The sequence below is a fragment of the Nematolebias whitei genome, chromosome 14 (genome assembly GCF_014905685.2).
Source record: "Nematolebias whitei isolate Nwh7 chromosome 14, NemWhi1, whole genome shotgun sequence".
Classification (NCBI taxonomy): Eukaryota; Metazoa; Chordata; class Actinopteri; order Cyprinodontiformes; family Rivulidae; genus Nematolebias; species Nematolebias whitei.
This window is the reverse complement of record NC_056511.1, coordinates 14,105,824-14,123,798: the sequence shown is the minus strand read 5'-3', so window position 1 is coordinate 14,123,798 and position 17,975 is coordinate 14,105,824. Positions and strand designations below refer to the sequence as shown.

At 39.7% G+C, this 17,975-nt stretch overlaps 1 protein-coding gene across 1 annotated transcript; it reads left to right on the top strand.

The window, feature by feature from the left end:
• The first annotated feature begins 2,123 nt into the window (after positions 1–2,123).
• On the top strand, positions 2,124–13,232 carry LOC119419931 (fibroblast growth factor 1-like). The gene is made up of 4 exons (XM_037687301.1): positions 2,124–2,284; positions 7,407–7,617; positions 12,746–12,849; positions 12,957–13,232. The coding sequence occupies exons 1-4, from the start codon at positions 2,246–2,248 to the stop codon at positions 13,140–13,142; spliced, it is 540 nt and encodes a 179-aa protein (XP_037543229.1). The 5' UTR covers positions 2,124–2,245; the 3' UTR covers positions 13,143–13,232.
• Positions 13,233–17,975: the final 4,743 nt, after the last annotated feature.

The following is a 17,975-nucleotide window of genomic DNA, read 5'->3' as shown; positions in this document are numbered from 1 at the left end:
TGCAGATCAGTCATTAGCATTGCCTCATAATTTCTGATATCATTTTGCATATATGCACTGTATGTCGTGGACACATTGATGTTGCTGTTCTTCTTCATGTGTGAAAACAGTTCAGATTTAGAAGTGCTACTTCCATCCTCACAGCCGAGCACAGCGTCCGGTTGCATGTTCATGTCTCCATCTGTGGTGGGCTGTGTAAGACAGGAAGTCGTCTGTTGTTTGTGTGTAAATTCAGATGCAGAGGAGGTTGATTCAAGAACCAGATTTACTCGGTTTGAGTTCAGGTACATGACATTCCTACTTTTAGTTAAAACTTGCAGCTGATGGTTTTTATCACAAAAAATGCATAAATGTTAAGATTTGCAGTTTTATCACTAAACAGAGCACGTTTCTGATTCGACAACAGGTTTAAACTGAAGAATCTTTATCTAAATGGTTGTATTTACACATGTTCGTTTTGTCTAATATTAATACACAAGTAGTCTCTTTAGGTGGTCAGATCTGGTTGCTAATAACAGAACAACAATGGCGGGCGGCTGTGGCTGAGTGGTTAGAGCAGTCGTCCTCCAATGCAGGATGACATCCAATGTGTGTCCCATCAGTGTATGAATGTGATAAATCACTGATTGATCCTTAGAATGATTTGTTCAATTAGCTCTGTATAGATCTAGTAGAGTTCTGTATGAATGGGTACATGAGGGCACAGATTGTAGTGTAGAGCGCTTTGAGTGTCTTGATAAGATAGAAACGTGCTAAACAAGTGCAGTCCATTTACCATTTTGAAAATAATAAAAGCCCAGTATTTTTGAAGGAATGCATATCATCCACCTCTTTTCATGCCAGAGTTTCAGACTAAAAATGTCATTTTGAGAAATGACAGTTTTATAGCAGTTGTGGCCAAACCTTAAAATTTGTTTTACTCAATCTCCTGCAGTATTGTGACATCTCACACAGCACATACTACAAGCACTAGATATCAATGAGATCCAATGTTTGTATCAAGAAATGGTAAATGGACTGTACTTATATAGCACTTTTCTATCTTCTCAAGATACTCAAAGTGCTTTACAATCTGTGTCCTCATTTAACCATTCATACAGCAGATCTATACAAAGATAATCAGTGCTTTATCACATTCATGCACCGGACACACATCGGAAGCAATGAGTGGTTCAGTGTGTTGCTCAGAGACACTTCGGCATGTGGAAGTGTGGAATCGAACCCCCAACTCTTGCATGGGAGGACGACTGCTCTAACTACTCAGCCACATACAATATAAGATTGTGAAAATTTGTATTTTTGTGGTTTGACTAAAATGGTCATAACTGTCTTTAATCAACATAAGATGATCTCAGTCTGAATCTCTGGCAGGAAAGATGGTGGGTGATATGCATTCCTTTAAATAACTCTAGTCCTTTATTAGATTTTTTTTCATTACTTGTTCTACTCTACTTGTTTGTATTTGTATTTTTTATCTTAATATGCGTTTAATTGTATTTCCTCCTCTAGAACCTGGACCTGACATTCTGTTTGTTTTCTCCTTCCTGTTCCTCTCAGACCCAACCTGTCGAAGCAGATGACCGCTCACCTGAGCCTGCTTCTGCCGGAGGTTTCTTCCTGTTAAAAGGGAGGTTTTTTTTCTTTCCACTGTTGCCTTTGTGCTCGCTCAGGATGGGAGACTGCAACTAAGTGAAGATGCAATGCAATCTGCCAGCTTCCTTCGATAAATGACTTTTTTTTAACGTATGTGAATGTTTCTGTACAGTGTCCTGAGACGACTTCTGTTGTGACTTGGCGCTATGGAAATAAACTGAACTGAAGAGAAAATTCTTTCATTTGGCAGGTCCTATCGCCCCATAACGGGATCTAACTCTCCTATAAGATGATCTTCACAATAATAAAGTGACTTGTTTCCCAGAGATACAAACATTATGTAAGAATATTTATGGGAAAGTTATAGCTGTTTCTTTTTTGTTGCTCTGCAGTGACTCCAGAAGGACACAAGGCTGTGCAAAGTGGTTCTGGTTTGAGTCCGGGGCCTGGACTCTTTCTCAGTCTTCCTCTCTGGAGCTGAGGGAGGTAATTTTAGTCCTGACGTTGGCCTGTTAAAACCAGTTGTCTGACGTTAGAGGGATGGCGAGGTGAGGGAGGAGACATTTCTCCAGACGAGAAAGGAGAAGGACAATTTGGCATGAAACGCTGGTTTCAGCCAAACTTCAGTTAAGAGAAGGAAAGGAGGACATGCATGGCTCATCAGGGCTGCTCTCGCATGACTGTTTTACAGGTAGGTGACTGATTTGTATAATTAGACTGTGGTTACTTTGAGGGAAAACAGTTTAACGATTCAAGTTGAGACTTCAATGATCTGACGTGTTCAGCAGTCAGTTATTTTACAAACCGGATTCCAAAAAAGTTGGGACACTAAACAAATTGTGAATAAAAACTGAATGCAATGATGTGGAGATGGCAAATGTCAATATTTTATTCGTAATATAACATAGATGACAGATCAAAAGTTTAATCTGAGTAAATGTAACATTTTAAAGGAAAAATATGTTGATTCAAAATTTCACAGTGTCAACAAATCCCAAAAAAGTTGGGACAAGTAGCAATAAGTGGCTGGAAAAAGGAAATTGAGCATATGACAAACAGCTGGAAGACTAATTAACACTAATTAGGTCAATTGACAACATGATTGGGTATAAAAAGAGCTTCTCAGAGTGTCAGTGTCTCTCAGAAGCCAAGATGGTAAGAGGATCACCAATTCCACCATTGTTGCGCAGAAAGATAGTGCAGCAATACCAGAATGGTGTTACCCAGCATAAAATAGCAAAGACTTTTAAGTTATCATCATCAACCGTGCATAACATCATCAAAAGATTCAGAGAATCTGGAACAATCGCTGTGCGTAAGGGTCAAGGCCGTAAAACTCTACTGGATGCTCGTGATCTCCGGGCCCTTAAACGTCACTGCACCTCAAACAGGAATGCCACCGTCAAGGAAATAACAGAATGGGCTCAGGAATACTTCCAGAAAGCATTATCAGTGAACACAATCCACCGTGCCATCCGCCGTTGCCAGCTGAAACTCTACAGTGCAAAGAGGAAGCCATTTCTAAGCAAGCTCAGACGTTTGCACTGGGCCAGGGGTCATTTAAAAGGAGTGTGGCAAAATGGAAGACTGTTCTGTGGTCAGATGAGTCACGATTTGAAGTTCTTTATGGAACACTGGGACGCCATGTCATCCGGACCAGAGAGGACAAGGATAGCCCAAGTTGTTATCAACGCTCCGTTCAGAAGCCTGCATCACTGATGGTATGGGGTTGCATGAGCGCTTGTGGCATGGGCAGCTTGCATATCTGGAAAGGCACCATTAATGCAGAGAACTATGTTCAGGTTCTAGAACAACATATGCTCCCATCTAGACGTCATCTCTTTCAGGGAAGACTCTGCATTTTTCAACACGATAATGCCAGACCACATTCTGCAGCAATCACAACATCATGGCTACGTAGGAGAAGGATCCGGGTACTGAAATGGCCAGCCTGCAGTCCAGATCTTTCACCTATAGAGAACATTTGGCACATCATAAAGAGGAAGGTGCGACAAAGAAGGCCCAAGACGATTGAACAGTTAGAGGTCTGTATTAGACATGAATGGGAGAGCATTCCTATTTCTAAACTTGAGAAACTGGTCTCCTCTGTCCCCAGACGTCTGTTGAGTGTTGTAAGAAGAAGGGGGGATGCCACATAGTGGTAAAAATGGACTTGTCCCAACTTTTTTGGGATTTGTTGACGCCATGAAATTAGGAAACAACAGATTTTTCCCTTAAAATGATACATTCTCTCAGTTTAAACTTTTGATTTATGATTTGTGTTCTATTCTGAGTAAAATATTAGATGTTGGCACCTCCACATCATTGCATTCAGTTTTTATTCACAATTTGTTTAGTGTCCCAACTTTGTTGGAATCCGGTTTGTATTTTATTGTTTTCCTGAACAAGTGTCAGTTAGAGCAGTGCAAGTGTGAACTGCAAAATAATTAGAGACAAAAGAGAAACAAAAATATAAGATTTGCACCAAAATACTGTATTTCAGGACTTTTTCTTTTGTCTGTGTGGCATCTTGAATCACCCACATCACGTGAGCCTAAACTGGAGGAAAAAACAAGTTTTAGTTTTCAAACTTTATTTAGTTTGCTTTCTCATATAGCATTTGTGTCACACTTAGGGCCTGGGGGCCAAACGTGGCCCTCGTTGACATCTTATCTGCCCCCCCCCCCCCCCCCCCCCCCCAATATATTTTTTAAATGTAAATCACTTTAATGTTTTTCAGTACTCTTTGATTATGATGTCAAATGTGCAACATAGAACATCAAATCAGACCAGTCAAACTCTTGTTGAAGAACCTGTGACCAAGAAAGTTTGGTATCTAACTTGAGTTAATGTAGATTATGAAACTGGCCCTTAGTTTGAAAAAGGTTTTAATTTTGGCCCCCTTTTGTAAGTGGGTTTGACACCCCTGTTCATGGGGTGTCTGCACATGGGATCCATAACTTCCATTCAGCCACAGCAAGAAATCAACTGCTGATGGAGACATTTTCAAAATTATCATTTTATTTCACAACAATAAAAATGCAATGACGTAATATTCCCATGAAAACAAACAGACATGGGCACACACAAATCAAACAAGTAACTAGTCTTAATCATCAGCTATAGTTTTTTTTTTTTTTATGTGGTAAAATCGGGACTTTTTCTGGATTTGTTGTCCTTGAACTATGAAACTAATCCTTAAATGAACTTATATGTTTGAAAAGTTTTTTTTTTTTTTTTACATATAGAATTTTATTTCATTATGTGTCTTGAGCTTCTATCTGGCTTGTGTTTAGGCCTGTCACGATAAACAATAAATCAATTAATCACATGATAAATGAAAATTATCAACTTCATTTTCTTTTATCGGCTTTATCGTTTCTTCTTGTCTCTCTCTACTGAAGACACTGGATGACAAAAGGCTCAACTCAGGTGCTCTTCACTGACCTCTCCCTTTCTCTTTAAAATCCATTTTAACCAATCAAAATTGCACTTTTGGGTCATTACGAACAGCCAAGCTGAGAAGCTAAGCTAACAGGCTGATGTCGGGAAGAAACCTCTGTCTTGTTGAAGCTCCAAAATTCACAGTTGAAACCCGTGCCTTCGTGTAAAAAGTTGTTTTTCTTTGCAAAAAGAGGCTGAGAACTTGTTTACAGATGTTTTATTAAAAGCTCTGTGTGACAAATGCTATGCTAAAGAGCTCAAACCACACAGAGCGTCTGCCATTTCAAGAATCGAAAAACAGGAACGAGAGACAGCCCATGTCAAGTCAAGGGACCTCCTTCCCGTTTTTCTTAAAGAGCCATGCTGCTCCCTCACTATCCATCCTTTGGTTCAACAAGTCTTATACTGCCGTCCAGTGGTCAAAAAAGGTATTACACACCAAAATTAACCAACATTTCTTCTTAAATTTGACAATAATTACTATCCATCCATCCATCCATCCATCCATCCATCCATCCATCCATCCATTATCTTTACCCGCTTATTCCATTTTGGGTCACGGGGGTCGCTGGTGCCCATGTCCAGCAATCACTGTGCGAGCGGCGGGGTACACCCTGGACTGGTCGCAAGTCCATCACAGGGCCACATAGAGACAAAGGAGACAAACAACCATTCACTCTCTCACTCACACCTAGGGAAAATTTAGAGTTACCAATCAGCCTAACATGCATGTTTTTGGTCTGTGGGAGGAAACAGGAGCACCCGGAGAAAACCCACACATGCATGGAGAGAACATGCAAACTCCACCCAGAAAGGCCCCTGGACCAGGGTTTGAACCAAGGACCTGCTCGCTGAGAGGCAACAGCTCTACCAGTTGCGCCACCGTGCTGCCAACAATATTATCATTTATCGCAATAATTTCTGAGACAATTAATCGCCCAGCAAAAATTGTTATCGTGACAGGCCTACTTGTGTTTATTCCTTTCAAAATATATACAGATTTTATTTTTTTATTTTTTTTTTGGGGGGGGGGGGGGGGGGGGGTCCTGTATTGAGCCAGTTCTTTTCCTCTTGAGACAGTTGATAAAATATGTCGCTATTGGGAATAAAAGGCTTAACAGTTCGTTTTGTGATATCAACTCATTTAGTCCATCTTGGACTTTATCTTGTTGCTGAATCAAGTAAAGACACAGAAGTTAAAATCCTGCTGCTTTGTTAAAACAGTTATAAATTAAAGGTTAAAAGGGTTAGCCACATCTTTTTGCCTCCCCTAACCTCTCGTTTGAACTTTACTCCACTTTAAGCCAAACATCTTGAGCTAACCCCTCTCCCTCTCCTTCCTAATACATACAGTTTGAATCTCTCCTCCCACACATCTGCACTCTGACTCGGTCATCGGTTGGACGTCTGACGTCATTCCCACCTGCTACTCTGTCCAAAGGTCCCAGTCTGGCCCCAACTGTTTCCCTACATCCCGTAATTCTTTAATCCAGATTGGATTCTGAGGAAAAAGCAGACCTTTAGTGGGTGGATGGTTAGGCCTCACATTCCTCCTGTGGCTTTTGCTTTCCTTCCTCATCTTTCGTTCCTCGCGTTTGTTTAATCTAAGACATTCCACGTGTAGGATGACTTGGCGCTGTCGCAGCCATACCTCTGCTTACAGCTGATGACAGACTGGAGTTGTTGCAGCAACACTGTTGACTGGATCCAAACTGGCTTTCTTCCCCATTTCAGAGGACAGACTTTATGGGATCTCTGCTCTCCAGGATTCCTATGCTCAAATAGTGAGTGTGAAACAGAGAAGCAGACAGTCAGAAGGTAAAGCAAAAAGAATTTTGAGAATGTAGGGTGTAAGTGAAACGTTTTGCTTCAGACAGAGGGGAATGCCTTCAGTGGATGGCAAAGCCTTGCGTTGTGTTTGAAATGTTGACATGTAACCTGATGCATGCTCAATAATCCAGGTAGAAAAATCTAAAAAGGAGGACCAGACTTAACTTTTTTAGAGTTAACACGCAACATTTCCAGCAAGGATTTGGAGCATTGCAGCACATTTCCTGTTATCTCCATGTGTTGTTTATTTTTGCTGCTTGGCTTTGCTCCAGTTTCAAGAGCAAAGTTACATCACAGTCATCTGGAAAGTATTTTCCACAGTCCAAGTGATGTTCATGTCAACAAACATGTGCCATCATGTTGTTTGGACCTATAGGTCGGACTCCAGGTTGAAACAGCCAATAGAGAGAGGCAGGGATGTTTGGGAGACAGCTTCACACAATCGCACCATAAAGATGGCTTGGCTCTCCTCTCTTTGCCTCCCCTTGTGTCTCAGACACAGTGAACAGAGTCAATCTCCTCCGTTTTTACACTCCCAGGAACGCCACTCTGCTACGGCCACGCCTCAGACTCAACGTGGGATGTCTGAGGGAGACGTCACGGTGCTGCCGTTTGGCCTCTCGTCTCTGGACCTGCCTAGAAAGGAGCAGCGCACCCTGATCAGACTCTACAGCCAGAATGGAGGATATCACCTGAGGATTTCACCTGATGGAGCAGTGAATGGTGGGAGGCAGGAAAGTGATCCCTACGGTGAGTCAAATAATACGACTATTATCTTTTACTTTGAGTCAAAAAAGCAACTCACGTCACTGTGCATGCAACAATTTGAAGATTTTATCTTGAGGTATTTTAAGTTGTTTTATCTACTGTGAAACATTCCATCTTATAACAACAGCCTGTAAACATCAAGGAACTGATGAGACCTGCTACTGGAGTTTTTGGAGCGGAACAATGTCTCATTCCTGCCTGTTGTAGGATTCTAGCTGTTCAACTGTTCAGGGTGTTCTTTACCAGATTTTTAATTTCATGAAACATCCATCCATCCATTATCTTTTTACCCGCTTCTTCCATTTTGGGTCATGGGGGTCGCTGGTGCCCATGTCCGGCAATCACTGTGTGAGAGGCGGGTTACACCCTGGATGGGTCACAAGTCCATCACAGGGCCACATAGAGACAAACGAGACAAACAACAATTCACTCTCTCACTCACCCAGAAAACAAGGTCTGGATGGGAGCACATGTTCTAAAACTTGAATACGGTATACAGGTACAACTAATATAAGTAGAATATCAAAGTGAAACTTATAGACTCATTACACACAGAGTTAAATATTTCAAGTCTTTATTTCTTGTAATTTGAATTTGGACCCCAAGACATTCTCAGGCCGACATATTATAGTCTCTCCAGCGTGTCCTGGGTCTTCCACAGGGTCTCCACCCAGTCGGACATGCCCGAAGCACCTCCCTAAGGAGGCGCCCAGGGATCAGCTCTACCAGGATAGATGACCAAACCTCCTCAACTGGCTCCTCTCAACATGGAGGAGTTCTACTCAGAGTCTCTCCTGGATGACTGAACTTCTCACCCTATCTCTAAGGGATAGTCCAGCTACCCTGTGGAGGAAACTCATTTCGTCCGCCTGTACCGGCGATCTCATTCTTTTGGTCACTATCCAGAGCTTGTGGCCATAGGTGAGGGTAGGAACGTAGACCGACCGGTAAACAGAGAGCTTTGCCTTACAGTTTAGCTCTCTCTTCACCACAACGGACCAGTACTACATATTACAGACACTGCACCAATCTGTCTGTCAACCTCATGCGCCATTCTTCCCTCACTCATGAACAAAACCCAGAGATACTTGAACTCCTCCACTTGAGGCAGAACCTCACCCTCGACCTGAAGAGAGAAATCCACACGTTTCCAGTTGAGGACCATGGTCTCAGATTTGGAGGTGCTGATTCTCATCCCATCTGCTTCACACTCAGCTGCGAACCGCTCCAGTTAGAGCTGATGGTCACAGCACGATGGCGCCAACAGGACCACATCATCTGCAAAGAGCAGAGATGGAATCCTGAGGCCACTGAACTGAACTCCCTCCGCCCCCTGACTGCACTGAGAAATTCTGTCCATAAACGTTATGAACAGAATCGATGACATCGGGCAACCCTGGCTGAGTCCAACTCCCACCCTGAAGGTGTCCGACTTACTACCGGTAATGCGAACCAAACTCTCGCACCGCTTGTATAGGGACCCTGCCGCCTCGGAGCTTTTTAACTACCTCAGCGACCTCAGCCATGGTTATGGACAGACCAACCCTGAATATATGAGTTTCCCTTTCAGAAATGATTTGCAAAAAAGAAACAAATGGGGAAAAATATAAAATAAAATAAAAATAAACAATATTCTATTTTTTTAGATGCACCTGTATCTTTCAGCATGTTTTTCCTCAGATGTGTAACTAATGCACCCCTATAGCATCCGAGAGACAGACCTTTGAATTGTGTGCTGGTAACAAACTGGATGCTCTTCTGTTCCATAAACAATTTTAAATTTCAATTTGTCTGACCACAGCACTTTGCCTCAGTCCATTTTATACGAACTTTGGTCCAGAGAAGATGGCAGCATAAAGCTTTAGAAAACAAAAATCAAACATATAAAAGAACAAGTTCAAATTACAATAGGTATAAAATTAATTTCTAAAAGATAACACCAAAAGTCACCAATGTAATATTTCTCCAATTTTTTAATAGTTTCATTATATTATGAGCTAAAGACAGGATGTTTGAATTCTTCCCAATGTTTTTGTTGAGGAACATTGATTTAAAATTGTTCTTTAATTTGTGGACGTGAAGACTCTAAAAGGTTTAGTTTCTCTAAAAAAGGCTCTCTTCACACCCAGGCTGTGGAGGACGGAATGTGACAAAACGGAATAAATAAATACAAAATACAAACATAACAATTAAATGTATAATTTATTTATTAAATAATCATTAAATCATTAAATATGCAATTAAATTATTAAATACACCATTAAATAATGAAATGTACCTTTTAAATTACTCATTTCATGAATTGGTTAATTATTTAATTTTGTCACCTTCTACCCTCCAGCGACACCATAACTGTCAGTCTCACTCGTCAAACTCAGTAGGCGGGCCTAGGGCGGCTCGTGAACAGACCCTGATGTCTGATTGGCTGATCCTCACAACAAGCAAAGACAAAATCGACCGCAGATAATCGATTGATTCACAGGCAAGAAAATCTATTCCGAAACTTTAGGAAGTGGTAATTGTGTTCACGTGTATTTGGATGAAACCTTTTTTCATATCATGAACGTAAAGAAGAAAACGCGCTTTTACGAGCTGCATGGAGGGAGCTTCCATATGAACTGACTTCAGACCGAAGCAATGGATTTCACATGATCAACATTAGCCCCGCCCACTGAGTTTGACAAGTGAGACTGACAGTTAACATGATTTCATGGTGACACACGAGGGTGGAATGTGACAAAATGAAATAAATAAATCATGAAATAAATCATTTAATTGTGTATTTAATGATTTAGTGATGTTTTTTTAATATTTAAATGATACATTTCATCATGTATTTATTTATTTCATTTTGTCACATTCCGTCCTCCGTACAAGTCTTTATACTGACCTGTTGTAAACCAGCCATCAATTTCTTCACATTCTTTCTCCTTCGTGAAGCAACAGCAGTAACTACTGTACTGCTGTGACACCCCACCAATTAACCATTTTTCTTTTTTGTACCTATTGGTTTTATGTTATGTGTCGTGAATCGGAGTTCAAAATGATAACGATTCTGCAGTTTTGTTTGTTGAACCCACGTGCAGGCAGACACTGGAGACTCCGAAGTATAACGAACTAATTTACTTTACCAAACAAAACAAAACGCAGCAAAAAGTCACGTGAAGGGAGGAGACGATGAGAGGAGCACACACAGAACATGAATGACTCCGTGAAACACGAAATGCACAAAAGACCGGACAAAACCCAGAAACCCCACAAAAACGATCTTATGTTCTTCTTTACAAATGGTTCTAAGTTTAAACATGATATTTTTCTTCCTTCAGCTGCTCCCTTCCTCAGGGGTCGCCACAGCGAACTAACTCACACAAAAACTGGCAACCACCGAGCTACCACAGCCCTCTGTTGCCCCTTTTCCACCGCCCCTACTCTGCTCAGATCAGCTCTTTACACGTCACATTTCCACCGCACTTCAGGACCGGTTCTGGAGGCGCATCCAGAACCCAAAATCCTGCAAATGAACTTTTAATAAGTTCACAATTAAGAGTGAGAGTTCTGCGATGACTTAAACTCAAAGCAGTCTGCTCCTCAGATAAATAACGTTAAATTATTATTTTATTGATGAATATTTCTGTTCAGTGCCCTGAGACGACTTCTGTTGTGACTTGATGCTATAGAAACTGAATTAAATCTGATGAACCAGATCCTACAAAAACATTTATATTTAAAATTACATTATATTTAAAATTCTATATTTTTCTTCATCATTTGACGTATTTGCACTCATTGTGTCTACTTTTATTGTTCAATTTACATATGTGGTTTTGTTTCTTGTATACAGATTTTATTTTAGTGATTTAAAGTGTATTTCTTGTTTTGTGATTTGTACATCTGTGGGTTAGAATAAAGTTGATCCAAACGCTGTAGCTCTTCTTGAATCATATTGGAGGGAAAGGTTCCTGAGAGATCTAATAATTTAGTTTTTTTTTAATGATTTTTCAGCTGAGTTAACTTTAATTAACATATTATTTAATAAAGTCAAAGTGAAAACAGGATTTCATGATAAAGCTGGCACTGTTTAATTATTTTTATTCTCCATTGATAAAAATAACAAAAAATAAACGTTATTTTTATACATGAAATGTAAAAAAATAAATAAACGTTATTTTTATACATGAAATGTAAAAAAAAAATGTTTCTACCCTCATTCCACCTGCATTTTGACGTTGTTGGTACGGGATTCAAACTGGCGACGTTCAGATCACAGGCTTGTATTCTCTACCCACTGCACCTCCGCTCCCCTATAAGTTTAAATATAAACATGTGATATATTTACTAAATTCTATAAAAGAAATAGGTGACCGCTTGGGACCGGTACTTAAAACAGTTCTTGTAAATCTGCTGAAGAATTTAGGATTCTTATCAAGAAGCCTTGGAGCCTCTTTTCCCTGAAATATGTCTTACAAATATTACCGTACTTTTCAGACTCTAAGGAGCAATACCAATGAACAGGTGTGTTTTCATACATAAAACATACATACCGTATTATAAGGCGCATTAAGCGAAACAAAACAGTCAGATAAGTCAAACTTTATTCAACTCATTCACAATAACCACATAAAACTGATTCGAGGTCAGTAAGCGCAACCAGAATTAATACATAAGGCTCACTGTGAATTTTTGAGAAAATTAAAGGATTTTAAGTGCGCTTTATAGTTTGAAAAATACGGTATCTATACTGGAAATGTGTTACTTTGTTCAGGTTTGTCTTCTGGTTTAACCTGGGGTGCCTGTGGCTGAGTGGTTAGGGCAGTTGTCCTCCAATGCAAGAATTGGGGGTTCGATTCCACCAGCAGTCACATGCCCAAGTGTCCCTGGGCAAGACACTGAACCCCTCATTGCCTCCGATGTGTGTCCCATCGGTGTATGAATGTGATAAAGCTCTGATTAGTCTTTGTATAGATCTAGCTGTATGAATGGTTAAATGAAGGCACAGATTGTCGTGTAAAGCACTTTGAATATCTTGATAAGATAAAAAGGTGCTATATAACTACAGTCCATTTAACCTTAGAAAGGCAACAAGAAGTCATGCAGCTATGCGATGTTGCAGAAATCCTGAAGCTGACTGCTGTGAGTGCGGGAGTGGTGGTCATTAAAGGCGAGGCGACAGGAAGGTACCTGGCTATGAACAAAAATGGATGCCTTTACGGATCAGTGAGTGCTCAGGTTTTTTTTTTTGTCGAGTGTTTGGTGTTTTTCATCGTTCATCTGCATGTGTTTTCACCACAACCATTCCTCTTTGTGCTCCTTCATCGTTTCAGCAAGCGCTAAACGACGAGTGTCACTTCCTGGAGAAGTACGAGGAGAACAACTACAACACGTATCGCTCCCAGAAATACAACTGGTATGTTGCTTTAAAAAGGAACGGCCAGCCCAAAACGGGACCGGACACCCACCAAGGTCAAAAGGCCATCTTTTTCCTGCCAAGGCCTGCATGCAGCTTGTAATCCAACAAGGCTGAAATATACTGGGAAGGTTTAAATGCACACAATCAGGTTTATGACACTGAACAAAGTAAAATAACCTAATGCTGTTAAAACTTGAGTTAGTTCTGTTTGATGGCTCGAAACTTTTATCAAATCGTTGTAGCGGATTTAAAAAGCTACATGATTTTGAAATGAACATGAGCTGCTGTCTCTGTTTGTAGGTGCACGTCTTTCCTTCTCACTGCAGACAGAAAAGGCACCACCAGGCTGTGTTGGTAAATGAGAGTCCACTTTGAGCCCGGGTTTGAAATACCACCGCTGGGAGAGAAAAAATGCTCAGCTCGCACACAAAAATAGTTTTTCAGTAAATCACGTCTAGAACCAATAACAACAAAAAGCTATTCTTTTGGGTTTTTACTTTTTAAGAACCATTTTTAGAGTTCTAAAGCACATGAGGTGTTTCTTTTGAAGCATTTTACTTCATTATCCATCAGAACGATGCTTTTATTTATGGCTTTTGATCTTTTTATGCCAAGATCATCCTGATAAGTCTAAACCTTTATGTTTGTTTAAAGCCATGCACGTTGACCGTATTTTTCAGACCATAAGGCGCATTAAGCAAAACAAGTTCATTTTGACAGATTTCTGAGCGCCGTGTACCACATAAAATCGTTTCGAGGTCAGTAAGCACAACCAGAATTAATACATAAGGTGCACTGTTGATTTTTGATCAAATTAAAGGATTTTAAGTGTGCCTTATAGTCCGAAAAATACGGTAACTATAACAGGGTTAACCACGATGATGACAAAACATTTTCATACTTCACTGCATAAGTCCGCCATTTTTATTTCAAAAGATTAGCTAACAGTCAAGTGCATAGCTTTAATTAACTTAATATGCATTTGGAAACATGTATACAACTGAAAGAAAATTATTTAATGTTGGTTATAGTAAAACAGCAATAAACCAGTTTTCTCCTTTTATTTCATACGTTTCTTAACGTCACATGTTAATGTAGTTTTATCACTATTGAGAATATTTATTGTTTGACTGCTAATCACTTTTTTTTTCTCAGCGCTGTAACCGACATTTTGAAGGTAATTTATGCATGTGCAATGATTTAGCTTCGTCCCCTTTTTATAACTAATAAACATTGTGTGACATATGAGTAATGTGTACACTCTGTTATTGACAATGCAAGAAAAGTCTTAGAACAGTCACAACATAGCAAGAAGGTCTTAGATTTCAATTAGGTTGTGAGTTTTACATGGATTTCTTTCTGTGCTCCAGTTAACATGCATGGGAAGTTTATTGTTCATTCTAAGCTAACTTTATTTGTGAGTGTGCGCAAGGAATGGCAAAAATAGTTGTTTTAGGAGAATTGCACAAAGAAGTCCAATTATCTTTTGGGTTTCTAAAAGTAAGTAACTTGCATGCCTGTTTGTGGCTGAAGTAATGTCCTTTTATTAGCAATAAAGGAGAAACTTTGGTTTTTGTGACGCAGACATTAAATATGTCCACCAGGTGGCAGCATTGGAATAGTTTCAAGAGTGCGTTTTGCAGACAGGCCCAAAAAAAATAATAAAATAAAACACCTTTTATTTCGTATAAATATTCAGGTCTAATGAAGAAAAAAGATAATTGAGTGTTGAATATAGTAGATGGAACCCAAAGCTGTTTACAGCCGACATGCGATTTGTCAGCAGTGAGTGAAGGATGATAGTAAACATGGAAAAGCTCTGTACAACGTAACGCAGTTCATTATTTCAAGAGAAAAAAAAAACTAAAACATGGTTTTCTAAAATGAATTTTCTTTCCAACTATTCTGTTTTGAGTTTGGATACATTTTGACTGCAGAACTTGAGTTTAATCTCATTTAACCCCTTCTGATTACTTTTCAACTCCACCCCAATGTTTTATTGCTCAAGCCAAGGGGAAGTGAGGCCCAATCCTTTTTGTGATGGTAAGTGAAGGTGAAGGGCTTCCTACCAGGGCACTTTAACAATGAAATATAATCTGCGCTTTCAGAAATCTCATGAATGTATGTGCATTCTCTGATAGAACTGTTTGATTGTGCTATTTGCATTTATATTTGTATCATTGTCAGTTATTGTTGGCATAGGCATAAAAAATAGCAAAAATGGCCTCATATTTCTATAATAGAACACAATTGGGTCTACAAAAAATAACAATGTTTACTTTAGTGTATTCTATTGTGTTACACTCAGCATTTCTGCAGTCTTCCTTTTCAAGCATAAAACATAAAGTTATGTGCAAACTGTTTCAGGCTTGATAATTAATACACACCATATATGGGCATATTGACATGTCATCTGTTTGCATACATTTTTAATAATTAATTGCCTACTTGAATGGGTATCACAGAGTGGGTATTTTTTGAAACATTATCTTAAGAACCATGGAGTTAATGTTGGTGTGAGGGCAATGCTAGGAAATGAGATTAAGTCTCAAGGTATCATTGAACTACTTCATTTCATTTAAATGCTGAATAATCAACTTTATTTGTACCACACTAGTGTTTTATCTCAGTTACTGTTGAATGAAGTGTTCAGCTTATCACAAAAAAAAGTTGTAAAAAGCAACTGCTAGGAAAATTCAGCACGATACAGCATTTTTAATCACCGGTACTTTTTTTTATTGCCTGGAAACAAATATTTTTGTATTAAAAATGAAAATAATTAAATAAATAAATTAAATAAAAAAAACAGGTAAGCAACCTGTCTGACCTTTCACAAGTGGGACCCAACTCCAACTCCACCAGGACACACACACACACACACACACACACACACACACACACACACACACACACACACACACACACACACACACACACATTGGCCACTGGCCTGCTGGGCTGAGCGGGACAGGAAGGGAATCATTCACTGTAAACTGAACAAGAACTGGCTTCCTCTGGGAGTCCCCAAGCCTGACAGCAGCCAAGATCACTGCAACACAACACCCCCCCCTCCTCCCTCCCTCATTCACGCACGCACGCACGCATGCACACACACACACTTTCAGGAACAGACACGTTCTCTCGTCTGCTTCTCGCCTCTCATGTCCTCAGTTCCATCTTTCTCCCGTTTCCTGCAGAACTTTGAGTGTCCAGTCTTTTTAACCTCTCTCCCTTTCTTGTTGCTCCAGTTTTATTTAAACTAAAAACTTCAGCACATTTTTTTATTTACAATTTAGCTTAGTCTCCCCCTTTTCTACACTTTTCTACAAGACTATATTTTTTTAAACTTCCTGTCATTCTGGGTTTGTTTCTCCAAATCCCAGCCGGTGGAAGCAGATTGTCGCTCGTCCAGAGCCTGGTTCTGCTGGAGGTTTCTTCCTGTTAAAAAGGAGCTTTTCCTTTCCACTGTCGCCTTCGTGCTTGCTCATGGGAGACTGCAACCAAGTGAAGATGCAACACAATCTGCTGGCTTTCTTTTACCGATTCGTTTTTATAACGTGCGTGAATGTTTTCGTTCAGTGCCCTGAGTTGGGTTCTGTTGAGATGTGGCGCTTTATAAAAAGCTGAATTTAATTGAATTAACTGATTAATTTCCCCACATTTTCAATTTTTTTTAAATTTTCACTGCAAATAAATAAACGTGTTCCATGTACAGAACTCACACTGATAATCTCCCTATTACCATATTTCATGAAGAACTTCTTTAAAGTGAGGCACCTATAAAACAAAAGTCTACCCATAATGACACATTTTCTGTGTGCAGCTACTTTTGTTCTGCTTTGTGGCTGGGATCATGAAACGAGATACTCTTCGTCACTGTTGCTGCGTGCTTTCTATTCCCATCACATTTCACCTCCACCAAGCAGGAACGGAAACAGGAGATGCTCATCTGTCAGCTGATCCAACTGGAAATGCTGACATCGGTATCCCCGTCTGCTTCAGCTCTGTGATGAGTGGGGAGCAGGGGGGGAGAGAATGACTGGAAGCATTTGGACAAACCAGAGAATCACCCAGATGCTTGTGGTTTCCCCCAACTTCAACTGTTTTCCCAATCGATGATTAGTGCTGGATGGACACATTCTAGGAGGGGGACGAACGTGCAGCTTTACCTCACAACGAGAGGAAACGGGTTTTGGTAACAAGTCTGCAATATTGAAATAAGCTGAAATGTGACCAAAAATACACATAAAAATAAAACTTTTCAAAGTTCAGTTGAGTTTAAGTTATCAAAACCAAAACCATTGAGTAGATGAATTATTTTTTGGGACTAAAGCTAAGTTTTTCTTTTGTCCATTTGTCAGTTTTTATTATCATTTTGGGTCGCTACATTATAATTTCAGTCATTTAGATACTCTGCTCTTTCAGAAAGGCCTTGTTGGGTATACTGTTGTTGGACTCCCTGTGAGAGCAATAAAATTAAGGTGTTTCATAAAGTCATTAACTTACTATGTGGACATAACTGACAGCCAACATTATTTACTGACACAACCTAAAAGCATTTCTACATATTTGCATCTGAAGTGACTCCTGGGAAGTTGAAGCGAAGACAGCTGAATTTCTTCTTTTATTCTTGAAGAAGTTTCACTTCTCACATGAAAAGTTTTCCCAATTCAATTCCTAATTCCAGAAAATAAGGAAACTTCTGTTTAATCCAGTTGCCTTTGATTGAACTTTTTCAATTTGAGAATATGTGGTGAGCACAGTTCTGCTAATCTGATAAAAGCTGTCAGTGGAGCTAATTATTTATTTAACATATTGCAGTTTTTGCTAACTTTGGAAACCGTTAGCGGAATTAGCTTCCGCTAAACTAGGTTTTGCCAACTTTGTTTGCCAACAGATTTTTTTTCTTCAGTTTATTTAGTTCATTCACACA

Bases quoted from the DNA above. Each gene is read 5' to 3' on its own strand.
- LOC119419931 (XM_037687301.1), top strand. From the start codon at position 2,246: ATGGCTCATCAGGGCTGCTCTCGCATGACTGTTTTACAG. The intron at 7,618-12,745 runs GTGAGTCAAATA...GCGATGTTGCAG, and splicing joins GCAGGAAAGTGATCCCTACG to AAATCCTGAAGCTGACTGCT. The intron at 12,850-12,956 runs GTGAGTGCTCAG...TCATCGTTTCAG, and splicing joins ATGGATGCCTTTACGGATCA to CAAGCGCTAAACGACGAGTG.